The 23,483-nt window shown below is 38.2% G+C and overlaps 1 protein-coding gene and 1 pseudogene across 1 annotated transcript; one reads left to right on the top strand and one right to left on the bottom strand.

Annotated features, from left to right (window-relative positions):
* Window positions 1–10,642: 10,642 nt before the first annotated feature.
* On the top strand, window positions 10,643–16,711 carry LOC137746784 (probable pectinesterase/pectinesterase inhibitor 47). Its single transcript, XM_068486790.1, has 3 exons — window positions 10,643–11,323; window positions 15,773–16,124; window positions 16,602–16,711. The coding sequence occupies exons 1-3, from the start codon at window positions 10,643–10,645 to the stop codon at window positions 16,709–16,711; spliced, it is 1,143 nt and encodes a 380-aa protein (XP_068342891.1).
* A 993-nt stretch (window positions 16,712–17,704) lies between these two features.
* On the bottom strand, window positions 17,705–19,584 carry LOC137746648 (putative pectinesterase/pectinesterase inhibitor 24; annotated as a pseudogene).
* Window positions 19,585–23,483: the final 3,899 nt, after the last annotated feature.

Here is a 23,483-nt window from a genome sequence, read left to right as displayed (position 1 = left end):
TCAGATACACAAAAAAAGGCTCTAAACAATTAAGCTACAACCCTTTGCATGATATCAACGTGTTTAACTAGGCGAAACTTTTAGGTCGGTGGTGGTGAAGGTGAGAATACACCATATGGTAGTTTGAGTACAGGATATAGTATTAAGCAGCACATTCAGTTTCAAACTTTGTATGCAAATTGGCATTGCATTGGTAATCGAACCCTTTTAGTTATAAGTTGAGTGTCAAATATTTAAGGCCAATGTACGGGTGTTTTTCAGAATCAGAATCCATGTTACCAATATCCAATCCGAAATTTTGGACTGGGACTGGATCGGAACACAATTTTTAAATTTGGAATTTTCAAAAACTTTGGAGTTAGGGTAATCTCAGAAATTTCGGAACATTATTTGGAAATTAATATATTTTACAAGTTTTTTTTGTCTAGATAGAGAGAATAGAGGGTTTGAACCTGAGACGTAATGAGTTGAAAATTTTGACCCTAGTCACCATATTAATTCACCACTTTCGGGTCAATGTAATTGATGTTTTGGTTTTGTTCCATGTTTAATTAATGTGGTTGGGGTTTTAGTGGACTAATTAATGTCTCCTTACTGTATGAACATCATAATTGAAACTATTCATTCTCTTTATCATTATCTAATGATCATACATGCAAACAAATTTATTAAATATAGAGATCGTTTAGCTATTCATATGCATCAAACAATGAAGATCATAATTGAAATCGTTCATTCTCTTTATCATTTTCTAAAAATCATATCGGTAAAAAATCATTCAATTTGAAAATCGTTAAACCATTCATATGCATCAAACAAATAATGAAAAGACATTAATTATAAGTTCAGGGATAAGTAGGTTTTCATATAAGGAACACAAGCATTGTCCATCCTGAAAAGCTCCATAATCCTGAACACTTTTACTCGGCCCTAAACCAATAAGAAGTCCAAGTCTAGTTGCAGACGCAGAAGCATCTGAACAAACTTAGGTACAAAAATGGATCTAAGGATTTAAAGCCCTAGTTTTAAACGGCAAAGTTTTTCGATCAAAAAAAAAAAAAAAAAAAAAAGAAAAAGGGCAAAGTTTTGTGCACATAACTTGGAACTTTCCAACCAAACAAGACATACAATTATTTCCCTTCGTATTATTTCGCCACCGCTCATAAACTTCAAACCAAACGATGACAATTCTTTTTATCTTTATTTTTTTTAGTTGAGCGATAGCATTAGTAGGTTATAAATTAATTATTAGAGGAAAAAGAATCAGTGAGGATTGAATTTGCACTAAAATGTATAAAATTGATGTTTTTCACCATTATAATAAAGCGTCATCTGCATTACAGTTCTTTAATAACAATTGTTTGGACAAGGAGGTCAGTATGTTGCAATGTAGTGGGGCAAGTGGTCCGTGTCACTGTTTCAATTGTTTTTTTCTCTACAGAGACGCATTTTTGCACTGCGCAGTCGAACTCCTCTGTCAATGCATTTTTCTGTCACAACACTACTTCGTAGTCATAAACTTTTGTAGTACAGTGACACCCACGTCGTATATTTTGCAGTATAGTAGGGTGTCACTATCGCTGCAATTCTAACTACAGTATTAACCTTGGCTTTAGAGCTGTAAACGGATGGATATTGGCCGGATCGTCTATCTTTGATCCGATAATTCGACGGATCCTATACAACTAAACTTATATCCGATTTTGTACAATTAACGGTATCGGATCCTATACAATCAAAGTCAAAGAATATTTCTATCCGGTAGTGAGTATTAAATTCATTACAAGACCCAACTAGGCAGCCCACACAATTGGCCCAAATACAAAACATGAAGTTCCAAAGAAAAGCACAGAACAAGCTCACCACCAAGGGTGAAGAAGCTGCCACGACCGAGGGAGGAAGAGCCGCCCCGAAGGGTGGCATGGAAATCGACCAGCAGTACAAAACAAGCGTAGGGAAGGAGAGAAGTTTAGAGAGTTAAGCCTTCTCTCTCTCTCTCTCTCTCTAAAACTAGCTATCTCGAGAGAAATTCTCTCTCAAACTCTCTCAAATCAAAGAATTGTTGTGAAAGAGATGTAAAAGTGTTTCTGTAAAAATGGCGAAGTGTATGTATGTAGGAAGAATTGATTTCCTACTGATTTGAACTATCATACATTTTCAATACATTAAAGCCTTATGGGAAGGCATACTTATATACAATAAGATTAAAGCTTTACACCTATACTACATGAGGAGAAAGCTTTACACCGATGCCACATGCAGCAACAGCACACATGCAGTAATATTAAAATGTTCTCCCTGCTGTCCAGGTGCAACAGCACAGCAACCACATGCAACCTTCCTTTCCAGAAGTTAATGTCCTCCCTGCTGTCTTTCCTTTGATTGTAATGATGGCAGGTACATACACCCATGCTTGCCAACTAGGATTCTGCACTGCATGTGGAGCATCAAATCATGGAGTGGATGAACAATTAATACAAGGATTTCAACACTCCCCCTCAAGTTGGAGCATGAATGTTTTGACTGCCCAACTTGCTGAGAAGAGAATGAAACGATGCCTTTCCTAGTGCTTTTGTAAATATGTCGGCCAACTGATGTTTTGAAGGTGTGAACCTTGTTGCAATCATTCCTGAATGTAACTTTTCTCGGACCAAGTGACAATCTAATTCGATATGTTTAGTTCGCTCGTGGAAAACTGGATTAGCTGCAATGTGTAGCGCTGCCTTATTGTCACAGTAAACATGAGCTGGAGCTGCATGGGAGACCTGTAAATCTTGTACCAGATAACGAAGCCACGTAAGTTCACAAGTGATTGCAGCCATTGATCTATATTCTGCCTCTGCAGATGATCGTGAAACCGTATGTTGTTTTTTAGTCTTCCAGGAGATAAGTGATTTCCCCAAAAACACACAATAACCTGTCACAGACCTTCTAGTCGTTAGACATGATGCCCATGAAGCATCACAGTAACCACTCAATTGTAAAGCATCTGTAGATGGAAAAAATAGACCTTGTCCTGGAGTCCCTTTGAGGTATTTCAAGACTCGCATAGCAGCTTCAAGATGAGGCTTGCGTGGTTGGTTCATGAACTAGCTAAGATTTTGGACAGAAAATGTGATATCTGGCCTTGTTATGGTGAGGTAAATGAGTCGTCCCACGATCCTTCTATATCTGGTTGGATCCTTTAATAATTCACCATCCGTTGGCCTTAACTTCAAGTCTTGTTCCATGGGAAAATCCACTGGACATGCCCCTAATAGTCCAACATCGTCCAGTATGTCCAAAACATATTTCCTTTGTGAGATAGAAATGCCTTGCTGTGAACGAGCCACTTCAATCCCAAGAAAATATTTGAGAGGTCCGAGTTCCTTAATACGAAACTGATGATGAAGAAATTGTTTTAAACGTTGAATGGCCTCATGGTTGTTCCCTGTAATGATCATGTCATCAACATAGATAAAAACCACTGTAATGGAATGCGCAGTAGTGCAGGTGAACAATGAATAGTCTGCAGTTGATTGTTTGAACCCCACGAGTTGAATAGCTTGAGAAAACTTTGAAAACCATTGACGGGAAGCCTGCTTCAAGCCATAGAGGGATTTATGGAGTCGACAAACCAAGTTCTCCCCCTGTCGACGAAGTCCAGGAGGTGGAGACATGAAAACTTCTTCGTCCAAATCACCATGGAGAAAAGCATTCTGGACATCGAGCTGATGGAGAGGCCAGTGGCGTTGAACAGCCACGGCCAATAAACAACGAACAGTGGTAAGTTTGGCCACGGGTGCAAATGTTTCAGAATAGTCCAGGCCTTCAATTTGCGTGTAACCTTAAGCAACCAAACGCGCTTTATAGCGCTCGATGGAGCCATCAGAGCGATGTTTGATCTTGTAAACCCACTTGCTGCCGATAGCACGTTTTCCAGGAGGCAGGGAAGTGAGTGTCCAGGTATGGTTCTGTGCAAGTGCAGCAAGTTCAGACTGCATGGCAGCTTGCCAATTAGGATCAAGGTTGGCCTGGGAAAAAGAAGTAGGTTCGATGCTACGAGTGATATTATTGATAAACACTTGATGAGATGGTGATAAATGTGAAGGAGAGAGATAATGAGAGAGGGGATAGCGAGTACCTGACCGCGAAGAAGAAGTGGACGTGGAAGGCGCCGTGGTGACCTGTGAACAGTCATAATCCTTTAATAAGACAGAAGGTTGCCTGGGGCGGAGGCCACGACCAAGGGCAGGTGGTGGTGGGGGCGACACAGGTGATGGTGGCGACACAGGTGATGGTGAGAAAGGGACGACAGTTACGGCAGGTGAAGGAGGAGAAGTGTGCGGAGTAGAGATGATGGGAGATGAGGGTTCTTGTGGAAAGGTGGAAGATTCTGATATGGTATCGGTGAGGGGAAGAGGAATGACGGGCACAACTTCATCAGGTTGGGTGTCGGGAGGATGATGAGCAAAAGGGAAGATGTGCTCATGAAAAACCACATCACGACTAGTAAAAAATTGATGAGTGTGAAGATTGTAGAGACGATACCCCTTTTGTCCAGAAGGGTAACCAACAAAGAGACACTTGTGAGCCCTAGCATCAAACTTGTGTTTAGGGGAGGTGTGTGTAGCATAGCAAAGGCACCCAAAAACCCGTAAGTGCATATAAGTGGGGGGCGTGTGTAGAGCATTTCATAAGGTGTTTTTTTTGATAAAACGATGGTGGGTGTGCGATTGATAAGATAAGTGGCAGTGAGAAGACTTTCTCCCCAAAATTTGAGGGGAAGGTTTGCTTGAAAACGAAGTGCACGACCTACATTAAGGAGGTGTCGATGTTTACGCTCCACCACCCCATTTTGTTGAGGTGTGTGTGGGCAAGTATGTTGAAAAACAGTGCCTGAGTTGGCAAAAAATGAACGCATGGATATGAATTCTGCGCCATTATCAGTGCGTACTTGTTTAACTTGACGCTGAAATTGAGTGTTGACATAAGCAAAAAACAGTTTGATTTTCTCTTGTGTTTCAGATTTTAAATTCATGAGAAAGAGCCAAGTAAATCGGGAGTAATCGTCAACTATGGTTAAGAAGTATTTAGCACCTGATGAAGATGGCAAACGATGCGGACCCCAAATATCACAATGTATTAACTCGAAAGGTTGCAGACTAGAAGTAGAACTTAAGGGAAAAGGTAACCTTGTTTGTTTGGCTACTGGACAGACATCACAATGAGAATCAAAATTAAAAAAGATATCAGGAATGGAACTAGATAAGACACGGGCTGGACCAGTGGAAAGGTGTCCAAGGCGTTGGTGCCAGACATTGGATGATGCGGATGCAGAAACAGCAACGACCCCAGGCTTATTTTGTCGAAAGACGAAGTTTTCTGTGATTGGGACTAGGTAATACAGGCCATCACGCTCCTTCCCCAATCCAATCAACTTCTTCGTTGCCAAATCCTGTAAGAGACAAAAAGTAGGGAAGAAAATGATCAAACAATTTAATCCCCGAGTAACTTTGCTAACTGACATCAGGTTAACTCGAAAACCAAGGACACAAAGGACATCTTTTAGGTTTAAATTTGGAGTGAGTTTGATTGAACCAAGACAAGAAATTGGTGCTTGTGACCCATTTGGCAGATTGACAGAGGAAGAATGTGGTCTCCTTTTGTCGTGTAAATTGAAAGAAGAAGAAATGTGATATGTAGCCCCACTGTCAATAATCCAAGAATCTGGACTGTTTGTGGAAAAAGAATAGCATTGTGTATTAGGTATACCTGCTGCATTTGCAAAAATCTGATTTTTACCATCACCACGAAGAATAGCCTTGATTTTGTTGATCTCATCCACTGTGAATTTCAAATCAACAGGTTCTTTGGTAGTGCTCGACTTGCCCTCTTCTTTGTGGGCATTATTGGCTGCTGCGCGCCTGGTTTTGTTGGGAGGCTTTACGTCCTTCCCGTGAAACTTGTGGCCAGGAGGGAATCCGTGAAGGTAGAAACAGTAATCAACTGTATGAGTAGTTCCATCGCAGTAAGTACAATGAAAATCCTTACCAGTGTTTGCCTTGCCACCATTGTTCGGCTTGCGAGGCTGCTTATTCCAGGTGGTCTTGGATACGTGCATGGCATGTGTAGTGTTACTTTCACCACCTTCTGCCACCTCTCTTTGTTTTTCTTCTTGTAAAGTCAAAGAATATACCTTACGAATGTTTGGTAGTGGCTGCATTAAGAGGATTTGTCCACGAACAGCCGAATAAGAGTCATCCAATCCCATGAGAAATTGAATAACCTGTTCCTGTTGTTCTCTTTCATTGATCGCTTTCATCGTTCCACATGTGCAAGCTGGAATGGTATTGTAGGACGCTAGTTCATCCCAAAGTCCTTTGAGTTTGGTATAGTATGCCGATATGGATCGTTGACGCTGTCGATGTTCAATGATCTCTCTTTTAATTTGAAAAATGCGAGAAACGTTTCCTTGCGAGAAACGTTCCTTCAAATCCTCTCATATCTCAGAGGGTGAATCTGTGTATAGGACGCTGCTCATCAAATCATTACCAACAGAACTAACGACCCATGAGAGGACCATATCATTGCACCGTTTCCAAAGAGAATATTTGGCGGGGCTTCTATCGAACCATCCACAAAACCGAGCTTGTTCTTGGCGCTGAGGCTGATTGTCATCACACGACTCCATGTGGAATAATTGTCACCATCCAATGGTTTGGAAACAAGGTGTAGACTCGGGTGATCCGAGTGATGGATGTAGAATGGATCAGTGATGTCCATTGTTGTTGTGAGTTGTGGTTTGTGTTTAGGAGTTTCTTCGTCACTCATGATGAACAACGAGATCGAGCGGAAGTGTTTCAGGCACCAGGAAGGTGCTCTGATACCATGTAAAAATGGCGAAGTGTATGTATGTAGGAAGAATTGATTTCCTACTGATTTGAACTATCATACATTTTCAATACATTAAAGCCTTATGGGAAGGCATACTTATATACAATAAGATTAAAGCTTTACACCTATACTACATGAGGAGAAAGCTTTACACCGATGCCACATGCAGCAACAGCACACATGCAGTAATATTAAAATGTTCTCCCTGCTGTCCAGGTGCAACAGCACAGCAACCACATGCAACCTTCCTTTCCAGAAGTTAATGTCCTCCCTGCTGTCTTTCCTTTGATTGTAATGATGGCAGGTACATACACCCATGCTTGCCAACTAGGATTCTGCACTGCATGTGGAGCATCAAATCATGGAGTGGATGAACAATTAATACAAGGATTTCAACAGTTTCCCCTTCTTTTTTGGATAAACTCAAGAAGCAACTAGCAATGCCACTTTATCGGTGTTAGTTTCTAAGTTACATTCGTTGCAAACTCCAGAAGTCATTCTTTTTGCTGCCTCCTATTGAGCGCACTCCAGTTGAACACATCGACACCCCACGTTACGTGATCTTGCCGGCCCCAGCATGTTGCCTTTCACGTGCCCTAGCGCGTGTGTCCCTCTGCCTATGCCCTCTGACACGGTCCAACCGACTCTCCCTTATGCTACCCCTTCCACCATGCAGTCCACTCATCCAATGGTGACTTGTCTTCGTGATGGAACCTACAAACCGAAGACTCGTATACTGAGGCACTGTTCGGTATCCTCTTCCTTACGCTTTCTTAGCGTCTATTAATTGTGGTGAACCTACTTGTTTTTCTCATGCCGCTAAGCATTCGGAATGGTGCAGTACCATGATTGAGCAAATTAATGCATTGCTTCGCAATCAGACGTGATCTCTTGTTCTGCCCCGACCTGGCCAGAATATTGTTGGTCGCAAATGAGTTTTTCGTATAAAGTGGAATCTCGATGGTTATATTGAGCACTATAAAGCTCGTCTTGTGGTTAAGGGTTTCCATCAGCATTGTGGCATTAATTATTTTGAAAAGTTCTGTCTTGTTGTCAAACTAGCTACTATTCGCACTGTCTTGAGTCTTACTATTTCTCATGCTAGGTCACTTCGTCAACTGAATGTGAAAAATGCATTCATGCATTCATGAAGATGTTTACATGGCTCAACCACCGGGTTTTGTGGATCCTGCTTGTCCGCATTTTGTCTACCACCTTCAGAAATCATTATATGAGTCTTAAAGAAGCACCTCGTGCATGGTTTCACTAAATCAGTTCTTTCTTGTTTCGCCTCGGTTTTTGATGGCGTGAAGCGGATTCTTCACTTTTTATTTTTCAACATGCCTCCTCTACTATTTACTTGCTACTAATGTGGATGACATCGTTATTACTGGCAGCTCATCTGATCTTCTTAACAATTTACTACTCTCTTTGATAAACAGTTTAGCATCAAGGATTTGGATCCTCTAAGTTATTTTTTGGGTATACAAGTTACTCTTGACTCCCCTTTTATCTCCATATTAATCAACTAAAGTATGCTCAGGAGCTCCTTAAAAAAATTGATATACTTACGTGCAAGCCCACATCCACGCTTCTTGTCGCTAAGATTTCTCTCACGCTTCTGATGGGTTACTTCTGGCTTCTCTTACTTCACCTTGTAAGTCAGTTTGCTCCCTCCAGTATCTCACTCTCACTATTCCTAATATTTCTTTGTCATCAATAATGCTGCCCAATTTATGAGCTCGCCTTGCACTATTTATATGATTGCTGCCAAACGGATTCTCAACTACATAAAAGGTATTTTGGATTTCGGCATCACCTTGACTGAGGTTGCTTCCGCTACCCTATCTGCATATTCTGATGTTCATTTCACCACTGACTACCTTGTTTATCTTGACTCAAATTTATCTTTTGGTACTCCAAAAAGTAGGTTACGTTCCAGTGCTAAGTCAGAATACCATGCTCTTTCTCATGCCTGTGCCAAAACCACTTGGATTATTTTTTTACTTCACTGGCTAGGTGTTTGCCTATCCTTTCTTGTCCTTCTGCATTGTGACAATCTTAGTGCCACTGACCTAGCTTCTGATCCTGTTCATCATGCTCGCCCATATTATATTGAACTCGATTATCACTTTGTTCGTGAAAAGGTCACTGTAGACATCGAAATTTCAGGAATTTTTCGTGTTCACAGTCACTCTCATCAAGTTTGTTATATTTCGTCCACTAATCAACTTGTTGACCTACTTACCAAGGCTTTTTATCAACCAAGACATGGTGTTCTTAGTCTCAAACTTGTCTGATTAGGCTCATTCAATTTGCGGGGGATGGGGGCGCGATGTTAGAATAGAAAAACCGGAACCCTCTTCATAATTATAGGAATGTACTTATATAATTGTATTTATTTTTAGGATTTCTTTCACATATGGGTTATGTCAAACCTTATATATATATATTGTAAGTTCCATTATGAATCATTAATTCAAGGAGTCATATTTCTACAATTGCGTGAACTTTTTTAAGAAGCAATCCCAACCAATGTGATAATTGTGACAAAGAATAGCGACTGTTGCTCAATATTATTGTAGTGAGAGTAAGAATGCCTTTACCAAAATGAATTGGTGTGTTCTAACGTTTACAAGAGTCCCTCTGTATAGATATGAAAGTTTACAAAGTATGCTTCAACACAAAGCATTACATGCCTAATCAAAAGTCTTGACTATCGTATTGCTCAAAAGTCAATAAGCCATGTAGTAACTATAACAAATATCTCACCAACATTGCTATTTCATCCACCATCTTTTACTATGTGGGTCATCACAATTCTTTCAAGTTTTACAATAGTTTTATTATTGATAATGAATCACACATTAATGGAAAAAGAGATCTTGTATGCGCGTATAAACAAGTTAAGTTGCTCTTTGTATTGTCAATTGATTTATGGTGAAACTTTAACCTTTTACTTATGCACTACAAATTTGTTTAATTGGATCCTAGTAAGTGAGTTTAAACTACAAAATATAGGAAAAATATGGTTATTATAGGCAAGAATAAAAATGAGAAAAAATTACCATGTGTATATTTTATAAACCGCAGAGTCAATCTCACTCCAATATTGCTATCATGGGAAGTGACTATGAGGAGAACCCTTTTAAATTTGGAACCCTATGTGATGACACCTTTCGCTCTCTCCAAAAGCCACCATTGAGGATTGGAAATGATTAGACAACTCTTTAATTTCAGGGTAGGTTGAGTGGAAAAAGAGAAAATTTATGCTACACTAGAGAGTAGAAAATGAATTGCTTATGAAAGAAACTTATCCTTTCCAATGATCTCCAAAACAGTATGTCTATACCTCATCTAATTCACTCCAAATGAAAAATCACTCACTTCTATCTTCAATATGCCATAAAAAAAAAATTACTTCTGAGGTGTGAAATGTTGTTAGCCTAAAAAATACGATGGAGCCAGAGTAGGAGTATGTCCTTCCTTGCACGTTCTCAGTTGCCAACACAACTGCATTACATACCTCTGCATTAAAATTGCTGACCTCTAAATTATCAAAACCGACAACCCCATTCCCCTGCTAATAATGTACACGCGCATCCCTGCATCTCTGCATCTCTGCATCTCTCTCTCTCTCTCTCTCTCTCTCTCTCTCTCTCTATATATATATATATATATATATATAAAAGAGATCCCCAACACACATTTTCATACTCAACTCAACCTAGAGCCCCCCGAAAAACAATACATTTTCACACTCAAAATGCCACGGCTACCCTCCTCTCCTTTCTTCCTCCTCCTCCTTTCTCTATCCCTCTTTTCACTACTTCTGCTAACCTCTGGTGCTGCTGCATCATCCCCCTCATCAGCCTCTTCAGCATGCAAGTCCACCCTCTACCCAAAGCTCTGCCGTTCGATGCTCTCCACCATTCGCTCCTCACCGTCCGATCCCTACAACTACGGCAAGTTCTCCATCAAACAATGCCTGAAACAGGCACGCAAAACCTCCACAACAATCAACCACTTCCTCGGAAAAATCAAGCACAAGTCGTTTTTCATAAACGACAGCGAGTCAAACGCGCTGGAGGACTGCCAGCAGTTCTCGGAGCTGAACGTAGAGCACTTGGAGGCGATCTCGATAGAGCTCAAGTCTGCCGAGACGCTGAATGAGGAACTGGTGGACAAGGTACAGACGTTGCTAAGCGGCATTGTGACCAACCAGCAGACTTGTTACGATGGGCTTGTGGTGTCTAAGAGCAGCGTTTTGGGAAACACCACGGCTTTGGCCGTGGCCTTCTCTAATGTTACGCAGCTCTATAGTGTGTCGCTTGGGTTGGTCACGCAATCCTTGGCTCGTAATCTCAAAAAGCATAAGAGAGGCAGTGAGGGCTCCGGCACAAAAAATGTGCACAAATTCCGGGAACCACTTGAAACTTTTATTAAGGTAAAGCTTTTGAGTTCATTTTTCTTGACATTTCTGGTTTTTTTTTTTTTTTCACAAAAATGTTATTTTACCATTCATTTGCACTATTTTTCTAATAGAGATGGGACCATGTATTGGTGGACCTTATCTTGATTAGAAAAATAATACAAATAATTATATAAATAGATAGTAAATGTAGTATTACTCATTTTTTTACATTTTTTTTTCTGTGATAATTTTGATATATATGTCAGTACCCTAGTTAAGATTTTAATTGGACAAAATCTTGTAGTATATCTGATAGTCAGAGGCTACATGCTTATAGCTTTGTTGAACTATTGGGTAATAAAAAAGGAAAATATGGGGAAGAATATTTTTTTAGACTATATTTGTAAAACATGATGTAACGATGGATAATTTAACTTTTTTATATAATGATTTAAATAATAAATTCAATCATTAACCACTACATCATATAATTTACAAAATATAATCTAAATAATTCTCCCTAGCATTACCTAATAAAAAATAGAAAACTTTAACGAAAAGCTTTCAGTACTGTTCATTTTAACGAAAAATCACATTTTTACACTAAAAAGTCAATCATGATATTATTCACTTTATCCCTTATTTTATCATTTTCATTAAAATTCAAAATTTTTAAATATTTTTCATTAATTTCTCTTAAAAAATATTGTTGAATAACAATGCATGGAATGAAACTCTATATTAGTGTAATTCGGAACCCAAGAAACATAACAAGTGTCGTTAGATTATTTATAAAAGGTATCAAAATGGCAGATACAATAGAGGATCTGGGGATGTGACACTAGATTCCAACAAACAAAGCGCACTACTTCGCTGCGCAGCAGCTCCTACTTGTATCTAATTACAGATAAATACATATCTAAATAATTAAAATTCTATAGATTGGACACGTATTTATTTATGGTTGGATAGAAACAAGAGTTGCTGTTAATTTGTAGCAGCCGAATAGTGTTCACAAACAAATAGCAAGACTTTCATTTTATCTTCGGTCTCGTAAGTGGAATTTCTAAGAGCATCAGTAGATGTCAAGTTAAAATTTTATTTGATGGCTAATATGGCCAATTGTATACAAATGTTTAATTTTTTTCTTTTCTAATAATGTGTCAAATTTTTATTTTATTATTATATTAGGCCTCATAGTTACATTAACTATTAAAAATAATTAAAATTGATTTTAGTTTTTTATTCTTTTGGTTACTAATAGGACCCATGCTTTAACAAATTAAATTAAATATATTTGACTTCTTCTTTAAGATAGCTAGAAAGCAAAAAGTCAAAGACTCAACTGTCACAATATGACACACCCCGACCTAGATCGAGGCGTGCTGGCTGTCACGTGAGGGTGACGTAGCTATGTGCACAGTGCGGAAGCAATATTAATATAAGAAATGCGAATAAACAAAAACCAAACCAACTAGAGCACTAGATAAGAATAAGTGAAAGATGAAAATAAGTGTGAATTCACAACCAGAGCATAAGTAGCCTAAGTGCAATCCAGCAGGACGAATACTAATTATACAACACCCAAAGGTGATCCTAAAATGGTGATAATATGTCAGAACCTCCGCTAAATCCTCGTAAGTCACCAACAATCACTCCTACCTAAAACCTGGAGGGACGCAAAACAGAAAGTGTAAGTGGGCAAAAACAGAGATTTTCAAAACCATTTCAATTATCAAATCTTCATCGCTGGAAACTAGAAAATTTTCAAATCTTCATATCTTCTTCATTTTTCAACCAAACTTCATGAAATTTAAATCAAAATGAAGCTTAGGATGAAAGGTCCTAAAACTCACAGGATCTTGCCGGAAAAAATCACGATAATCTGGGCACCTCTGCAACTTGTCAAACCCGAGCTTCTGAACGTCCAAAACCTTCTAAAATTCTTCCCTAAGCTTTGTGAAAAAGTTCTAAGGCTCTATAACACCTCCAAACTCGACAAAACCTCCTCGATCACGATGGATGAACAGTGCACCTCATCAGGGTTACCTGGTTCCTGAGCTTTCGAAGTTCTCACGTCCAACTACGAGTATAGATCGACTCCTGAGCTTGCAAGGAGTCCAAAAACAACATCCACAACCTCGATCCGTGAATGATCAAGTGGTTTGAGAAATTGTCCGTACAATTGTATGGAAATGGAAAGAAATCCGAGAAGGAGGAGAGAGAGTCAACGGGAGTGTGTGTGTGTGTGTGTGTGGTCCAGATGGGTCACCAACCAAAACAAAAGAAAAAAAAATAAAACTTAAGTTCTAATTGGTTCCAAAAACTAAGGAAAACATGAATTGGACCACAACCAAAATGCATGTCACACAACATCATCAACATCCAAGGGTAAATTAGAAATTTCCATGCTCTCGAGGATAAAATAATATACACATTTGGGACGGGCTGTCACACAACATATATGACATATCCATTGGGGAACACTTAAATAATTTTTAGTCTCATTTGGCATATTTGACATCTCATTTAGGGATGGTCTAATAAATATTGTGGCGGTTGGGAAAAGAATTAGAAAAATAATTTTCACGCACCTTTTTAGTTTTCCATATATTTTTATTTTTTGTTTTAACCATTTGTTTGAAAAAAATCAAATGGAATTAACCATAGTGTGTAAGAAGTTAAAAAGAGTGGTCATTCAGTACTACAGTATGGTGATATTTCTTTTCACTTGAAAGTGAGAGATCTTAGGCTCGAATCTCGTAGATGTCAAATTCAATACCAAATTAGGCTACCCATTATGTGGCCTAGCCGAACTTCCCATCCTCTTAGTGTAAAAATATTGATCTACTCAAAAAAAAAAAAAATTTAAAAAGAGTGTGTTTATCATTTCCCAAAAAATTATAAAGTGAAGTAGGGTTTTTGACTTACAATTGGGAAAAATACTTGAATTTTTATATTATGTGGTTTGCTGAATCGTATGTTAGTATCAATTTATATTTTTTACATAAAACTTTTATAATGCAATTTTATACACAAAATTGAATATTGTATATTTGAAATACACATAGAAAGAGTGCATGATGACATTTTAAGAGTAAGAGTAACATCTCATCTTAATAGCGTGAAATGTAATAGTAGCTTCACTTAAATTTCCAACTTCTCATTTTATTATGCAAAAAATTCCAATTTTTCATTTAATTGATGATAATTGAGGTTGTAAACACATGGTTACTCTATAAATTAGAGCTTCTTAATAAAAAGAATCATAATTAGAGTCACTATTTGTAATTAACTTGTATATCTATTTTTTTCATAATGTTACCCTTCAAATTGTGAGTTTTATTTTTATAAAAACTTAAATTGGTATAAGATATGTAGTTCATAGAGACTTAATTTGACAGGGACAATCACAAAGTAGATAGTACATCATAAAGATACCTTCTCTACTCTTTTTTTTCATTCAACATTTTTCTGATTTTTTTTTTTTTTGGTCGAATTAGAAAACTCAGGTAGGTGCGGAACAAAATGTTTCAAGCCAACTGAGGTACAATTCTTTTTTTCTTTCTTTCTAAATAGTTACGAAAAATTGTTTGTCAACACAAAGATCTCAATTTAGTGTTCAATTGTTTCTTCAAGTCAAGTGGGTCTCTGTCTGATAGAAGTAGCTAGATCTGGAGTAATGGAGTCAAAATAAGAGGCCTTGACCTACCCATGTCAATTATTGTACGTTAATAACTTGTAAGTAGGATCGATCGCGGGGAATTTGCACCGTCAATGGCCTCCCCCATCAAAGCAGCACGCCGCCACCACCACCACCCATCCTTATATTTTTCTGGTCAACTCACCATCTGATCATATGACATAAAACGATTCTTAACATGTTACCAAGTAATAAGTATCTTAATAAGTGACTTTGGTATATCTTACACGGTATTAAAGAGCGATTCTATTTACAACCAAATTTTAAATACAAAGATATTTCAAAGGCTGGTTTTGATTAGAGTTAATTATGTTTGGTGTCCAAAATTTTGAGATGGGTGTTAAAAAATTTTAGTGTCCAAAGATGGAATGTTGGGTGTAAACAAAACTCGACGTAAATTGATGAGTGAAAATCCGTATTGAATTTAGGTCATGTGCCAATACTAATATATAATGCAGTGTACTAAAACAATAATCTGTAAATATGATCAAAATACTCAATATACTTGCACAAATTAAAATTTAACAAATGTTTACTGTACGGCTACAATCTATAGAACAAGCTTAATCACATTGACTACAATGTGTACAGTACGGCTACAGTATATATATAATTAAGTATATGATCATTTAGTCTAGTGGCTAATCACTTTAATGGAGGAGAGATCCTGACTCGTGGGCTTAAATTTCATGAACCACAGTTGATAAAAGAACAAGTGATTACGTAGAGATTCGCGAGTAACTAAGGAAGAATTCATTTGAATAAAAAATAAATTGCAGGCACTTCGGAAAAGTTCCGGCAAAAACTCGACGATTTTTGAAAGAGGTGAGAGGATTCTTGAAGAAATGAAGAGCAGTGGCATTCTGGTTAACGACACGGTGATTGTGAGTCCATATGGGACGGACAATTTTACATCGATCGGAGATGCCATTACTTCTGCTCCCGAGAAGTTGAAGCTTGAAGATGGCTACTTTGTGATCTATGTTAGAGGAGGATGCTATCATGAGTACATTGTCATCGCCAAACACAAGACTAACATAATGCTGCTCGGAGATGGCATCAATAGCACTGTCATTACCGGAAACCATAGTTTTGTCGATGGTTGGACTACCTTCAACTCCTCAACCTTTGGTAAGAATTACATTTCTGCTAGCTACCTCTTTCTCTTCTGGCCCCCTTGAAATTAAAGTGCGTATAAAAATTATTTGAATCACATTCATCCCACCAAAACCCTGGTAGGGGCTCAAAAAAACTATTGTGTCTTGTCACGTGACAGTACTGAGTGACAAAATAGTTTTAATTGAAACATGACATGTATCCAAATTTGATGATAAGTTTTGTTTCTTTAACACATCATTTTTAAACTCAATTATTTGGCCAATGTACTCGAGAACAACTCTACATGCATGGTTCATAATTTTCATAATCCTTATGGCCTTCAGTTAGTAAGTACCAGTCGAATTCTACTTCATTGATGACTAAATATCGTCAAACTTTGTGTAACATAGTGAAAATTAGTTTGAACACGTGTGAATTGAGTATTAATTATTTATGTTTTACTTCATCATGCTTAATTAGTCTGAAACTCAATGATCTGTTGTGTTGCAGCTGTTTCTGCCGAACGATTTGTGGCCATAGATATTACATTCAGGAACACTGCAGGTCCAGAAAAGCACCAAGCGGTAGCTGTAAGAAACAATGCTGACCTCTCCACATAGAAACTTAATTACTATTAGAAAACAAAAAAGGGGGAAAGGGGTCGTAAAATTCGTTCTGGGCTCTGCTGAAACCATTTGCTTCGTGGTTGACAAAAATCAACCGTCCGCAAACTGGGTTTCTGTCAAATTGAAAATCCCTGTCAAGAACTGTTGCTCAAACTTAGGGTCTAGTGCGTTAAAACTATTTGCAGGACGGAGAACTTCATGGATGTTGCAAATCGAAGAGAGCTCCGAAGTGAACTGACCCACCACCATCAGATTGGGGACGGTTAACTGCCGAGGTCCATGAGCGTGACCCGGAGGGTCTGGCTCAGGCACCTTCGAGTCTTCGACACAATCGAAGAGGAAGAGGCTGCGGGAAAAGGGAGGGAGGGAGGAAGTTGGACTAATAATATGCTCTTTCGGGATGTATAATTAAGCGGGCGTAAAGCGTACTACATTGGTGGAGCCGGATAATTACTATTTAATATATCAAATCACCAAACACTTGACTTCTTATTAATAGTCTCATCCAATGCTATATACGGCGTACCAAATGAGATCCTAATTTCTACTGATTATTGTATTTAGTACTGTTAAAAACTTTTTAATTATTCATTGGCTTAATTTAATGGCAACTTCATTCATGTTCATCATATATATCCTCGGTTTATAATTCCGTACTCTAAGTAGCCAGTGTAAATTTACAAACAGATGGTAATAGAATTAACTTAATTCGTAATATTTGAATTTCCAGTATTACACATGAATGATCTGAAAATTAATTTAATTGGAAATATGAATTATGAAATGTCAGACATGTTGGACTTTGTATATACTAATTTTCGACAATTACATAAAAGCCAGCGAAATATATCACAATTTTCTGTGCAAAAACAATCAGAAAGTATAAGAAGGCAAACAAAACAATCATGATCAAAAAGTGTGAAATGGAAAATAATAAATTGGGAAAAGAAAAACAATTTTTGTTCATGAAACTATCAAATATATTGGTCAGAGGCTTGATGTGTAGGTAACACCAGCATCAGAGATCCACTTAGTTCCTTGGAGAAATGAATGCACTGTAAATTTGCTGGCTGCTTTTTGGTTGATGGTTCTCAACCCCTTCCATTTAACCCTATTCTTTGTGGAAGCACCAGGTCCAAAATTTTGAAATTCCGAGTAAAATACGGTGTCGGGAGCGCTATTGCCTACCCATGGCAACCATCCGTCAGTGCTGATGAGGTTTCCCATGTATGTTTGCATGTACACAGTTGTGGAGTAATTCTTCCATGGCCTCCCGAGGAAAGTTTTGACCGAGGACAAGTCTCCAAAGGGCGATATGCTGCAATTGTGAATCGAAATTCCTGTATTTTGATTGGGATCAAACTTCCCTTGAGCTGTGATGGTGTTCTGCTGGCCAGGCATGGGAACCTTGGGCATTATGTTGCAGTTTTGGAGCACAACTGCTGAATTCCCGAAAATGAAATCCACTGTTCCATAAATGTTGCATTCGCGGTAGAATTGGCGATTGGAGTGAGCATAGAGAGTGTCCTGGAATGCATCAATGTTGCACCTATAGAAGACTGACTGATCAGCAGTAGACAACAAGGCCCCGGGCAATGAATCCCTTTCCAAAAACAGCTGCATACAAAGAAATAAATGTTTCTATTACCACTATGATATGAAACACTTACCAGCAAACATTGCTGATCAGATCTCTCACTGAAAGAAGACTCATTTGCATGAGAAGAATCCCCTTTCAAAAGGACGTGGCAGTAATGTGATCAGTAAATATGCTAGCTATACCGAGTTTTATCGAACTATAAGTTAATGCCAAATGAAAGTTTACCGAATGTGGCAGTGGAAAATGTGGGAGTTCCATCCACAACGTTGAGTTTGGCGGTTACAATAGTTGCATTCGAACCATCACCGACCACCAAAACATTCCACTTGGATTTCTCAACCCTCACATTCCCATAATAAACCCCCTTCTTGACGTAGATGACTGTTCTCTTCTTGCTCTTATCCGGAACAGCCTTGAGTGCATCCTGAATTGTTTTGTATTTGCCACTGCCATTGCTTGCCACAACAATGTCTGCCTTCTTCCTCAAATCCGAACTCTGAAGCAGCTTGCGATCCTTCCGATGCAGCCACTCTGGCACACCCTGGCTGTACTTATCGGTGGGATCAGGGTGTGTCAGCAGTCGCCTTAGATTTACTGAGTTAAGGACTTTGGAAATCCAAGAGACGATGGCGAGGCTGTTGCTAGTTAACTCATTGGAGTTCTTCAAGTAGCCGACAACTTTGTCCTTGAGTTCTCCTTTTACATCATCAAAACCTTCAATGCAAGTCTGCTGATATGTGCCTGAAGAGCTCAGCCAAGTCTTGAGATCATCAAACACATCAACCAACGACTTAGTGTCAGACAATGAGTCGTTGAGATGATCCAATGCCAGACTCAAAAGGTCTTGACAATCTTTCAAAGCTGCCACAGATTGTGTGTCCTTGGCAGTCGCATTAAGAACCCCATCAGCTGAAAAATGAGTAGTGGCTTTCGACAATTCATTGATCGCCACCTGAATCGCCAACTTGACAATCTCCTCAGGCTTTACATTGCTGGAGTTAACCAGAGGACCAAGACTGCTGTAACATGAATCCTGGTACAAGGTCACATCACAAACAGCCTTGACAGAAGTGGAGATGGCCGAACCTTTAGAGTTCCCATCAGATTTATTATGAACGGTGGTTCCAACCACAGCAGCAACAACGACACAGATAAGAACTATGGACGATAGGCTTATGATTGCCACTCTCCTTCGAGTTTCCCGACGAGCGTCGAGCCGGGCTTGCTTGGATTCATCAATCTTGCCATAGGATTTGATGGAAGACATAATGCTAAATGATTTTCCTATGTGGTCGAGGGTTGCATGAGGGATGGTGGTTGGGTGTGTTTATATATATATATGGAGGGTTTGGATAAACATATTGGTAGCCTAACGCGGTACTACGTGCTTTGCACTTACTACTTTTGGTAACATTCAACTGCTGGAGACTGGAGTGCTTCACATGTTAAAAGTATTATTCGTGCACTCCGATTTCCTCCCCCCCCCAACACATACATCCAAGATTATTATATGAACATGGTGTATTTAACTTCAGGATAATGCAATCAAAATTTTAAATCAAATTTAGAAATCAAATGATGTATCGCCAATAGGAAATAAGCACGTTAATTAACATTTAAGTAATAATTCAATCATTAACGTCCATATAATTTGATTTATAAAATTTAGTTTAGAACATATAAATGTAAGTGTTATTCATGAACTCACTATTAATGTGAAATCCTGTTCCCGGATTTCACTGTTATAATCTACGTATTTGTATTATTGAAATTTTATATTATTTTTGAGAAATTATATTAATTTATTTGAAATTAGATTTTAATTAAACTAGGTACGAAGGATGAAGTTTGGAAAATTATTATTTACTCGTTGACCTTTTGAGCTCACAAGTAACGTTTTCGATTAGGTCTCGAAGCCATGAGCACATAGGCGAAAACCGTTTGTGAGTCCGGGTTATAACAGTATAGTTACAGACATTTGAAATTGTGAAACTTTAGGTTGTGAAAATTATTTAATTTCCACTAGAGGGTAAAAGGCCCAAATATATATTTGGGTTAAGGGAACCGGTTGAGGGGAGGAGAAAAGAACCAAGAAGGAGGAAAAAAAAAAAAAAAAAAAAAAAAAAAAAAAAAAAAAAAAGGGAAAAGGGCTGCTGCTAACCCGTTTTGGAGTTGAATTGGACCCGTTAACCACAAACTTGATCCGCTTGTATCTCCTTCATTCGAACTCCGTTTTGAGTGATCTTGGTGTCCATGGAAAGCTCTTGATGAGCCTTACATCTTTGTAGTGTTAGATTTCCCAATTTCTTTCCCATTTTTCCTGTTCGAAGCCACAAACCCACGGGTGTTCCGGCGGCTTTATCCCTTTTTTTGGTGTCTCCGGCAAGTTTCACCGTCCATGAACACCACCAAAAGACTCCCCTCAACCCCAGGAACAAAGCCCAAGCGGTGTTGGAGGCATCAGAGTTCGATTGGAAGCCGAATTCGAAGCACACCTATCTTAGGGTTCCGGCGGTTCGTGGCCATTTTGGGGTGTTTTCCGGCCAAATTGGCCTTGGGTGCAGGTATAAAGTTTACTATACTCATTGAGATCTTCATTCCTGTAAATTTTGGTAATTTTTGGAAATAGTTGGATTTTTTCCGACGAGTCGGGGCGGCCGACCGCCACCCGCAGAGGCGATTGGCCTGTGGGCCGATGATGTCTTTTAAAGCACTTTTAGATGCCATGAGTTCATGTTTGATATCCGTATGACGTAAATTGATTGTCTGGACTTAGCTTCTTTTCGATACGTGAATAGGTCAAAATATAAACCGATGATCCGACCGTTGGATCGTCACCAAACTTTACGAGATTATAATAAGTAATATTTGAGGATGTTAGGAACTTACGGATCAGGAATCCGACGTACGGATCTTCCCGAATTGGTTTTCTAAGTTTGTAAAATAAATTGTTGATCTCCACTTAACTTTAGTAATTGGTGGAGATTCGACCGTCGGATCACGATGAGATTTTAGTATGTTGTTCTTTGAGAATAATGTGGACCTTAGAAAGTTACGGATCTAGATTATGATGTGCGGATCTTCTGGATCAAATTTTGTAGCGTTGTGGATCCTACTGTTGACCGAGAATTGACTTTTGGTCAACATGTTTTGAAACGTTCTAAATACTAAAATTAATACAACGGGGGACTAATTGAAGTCTAGTGGGCTTACATTGGTTAGAGATTGATTGAGTATATGAGATATGGATATTAACTTATTTTCTTTTATTAATATCGTATGTGAATATGTCTTGGTCTTATAAATGGGATTTGTATTGAAATGTGATTTTATATATTAGCCGTAGACTATGTTATTAAACATGAATTGGCTTGTGTACTGATGATGGTTGAGATATATTTGAGTTTAATTATCTTTTAGTACTGTGATTGATGTGTATGATTATTTTTTTTATGATAAGGTTATCCTAGAATCCTATTTGAAGTATGTTGTAGCACCTATATGCTTGTGTGACATATTAGTGATGGCCTTGAGAAGTTGATGGTGTAGATGACTACGTTGAAACTCATAGAGGTTGAGATGTGGTTAAGTTGTGTGTTGAAGTTATTGCACCATGTAGCAAAGGTACATGGATGGTCCTGCTTGGCATATCCGCGTTGGGTGATCACCGCCTGCATGATTATGTTGAAACATAATAATGTTTATGATGAAGGAAATAGAAACCTTGATTATCATGTGGGTTATTATGTGGCTTGAATTGAATAATTCATGCTTGTCAAGTCCAAATGTTTGATTGAGGAATGTTATGCCTTTTTGGCTTGTACGAATCGTGTTATATGTCAAGTTATAGAGAAGTTGAACTACGAATAGCTTGATCCCTAATGAGGGTACGTAAGCAGTCTAACGAAGAGGTTAGATGCAGCCATAAAGTATACGAAAAATTATTATGCATTTGGATCTTGAATGATACTTTGTATATATTCAGGAGGCGGGGTATATTAGATATACGGGTATTTGGAGACGTCATGTGTCGATACTGAACGTATGTCGGGATCGGGGCGTGACAACTAATCACATATGTAATACAAGTATAGTGATCTTGCCTCCTTGATTAATTAGGGACTAATCATTGTATCACTCTAAACAATTTACTAATCTTGATTGCAACGACCATACACCTGGTAATACTAATAATGTTGCTAAAATCTCAATGAAATGAAAAACAAAAGCCTAATTAAACATCTTTTCATACACTTGAATATTGTGTACTTGTGAATAATAACATATTACGAAATTGATACATCTAATTAAACTCCGAATGCTCGAATTTCTATCCAATTTCGTTGTGCACTTCGATTTCTTTAATTAAAGTTCAAATTTATTTCATTTTTGTCAACCATACTCTGGCTTCTTCATCCTCCAGATGTTAACCAACACATCACGATTCAGATAGACATGTGGTCATTTCAGGTCAAGATGTGTCAGAAACCAATTTATGGCATAAGCTTAAAATAAATTAAAATACATTATTTCTTAACACGTATGTTGTACAAATTTAATAAAGAAAATTTATTTCTCAATTGGCAAGGCAGACAAAGGAGGAGAAATTGTGATTGCAACACATCTGATCCAAATACTATTACCGTAGCTGAGACTCTTGCACTTCGGGATACACTTCTTTTTGCAAAATAGAGAAATATCAAGAATGTGGTGGTTGAAGGTGATTTCAAGATGGTTATAAATGAGATTCTCGACTAATGCAAGATCTCTTGGAGTTTCAGAACTATTTTCGAGAACATCAAATAACTAATGACCTCTTTTAATTCTATTCAGTTGCTGTTTATAAAGAAGCAAACTTCCTAAATGAAGCTATTACACTCATTAGTAACAATATTGACAACATTTGTATTTGAGATAGGGTGCTTCAGTGCTTCCTAGTGAAGCACGCCAACCTAGTGTTCCCGAGAATTCTTCTTTTCTTAATAAAGTTTATTTCCTAGAAAAAAAAAAGAAAAAGAAAAAGAGATCACTATAGCCAAAAATTCTTGCCAATGTTTATCGAGAAGGGAAAAGAAAAAACAGTAGGGGTAACATTCAATTCTATCTGTTAAATCTGTATCAACGGCTGAGATTAAAGCTTGGATAAGATTAAAATATAATAGCTAA

Source organism: Pyrus communis, chromosome 10 (genome assembly GCF_963583255.1).
Source record: "Pyrus communis chromosome 10, drPyrComm1.1, whole genome shotgun sequence".
Classification (NCBI taxonomy): Eukaryota; Viridiplantae; Streptophyta; class Magnoliopsida; order Rosales; family Rosaceae; genus Pyrus; species Pyrus communis.
The sequence above is the reverse complement of the archived record's forward strand: the minus strand, read 5'-3'. Positions and strand labels throughout refer to the sequence as shown.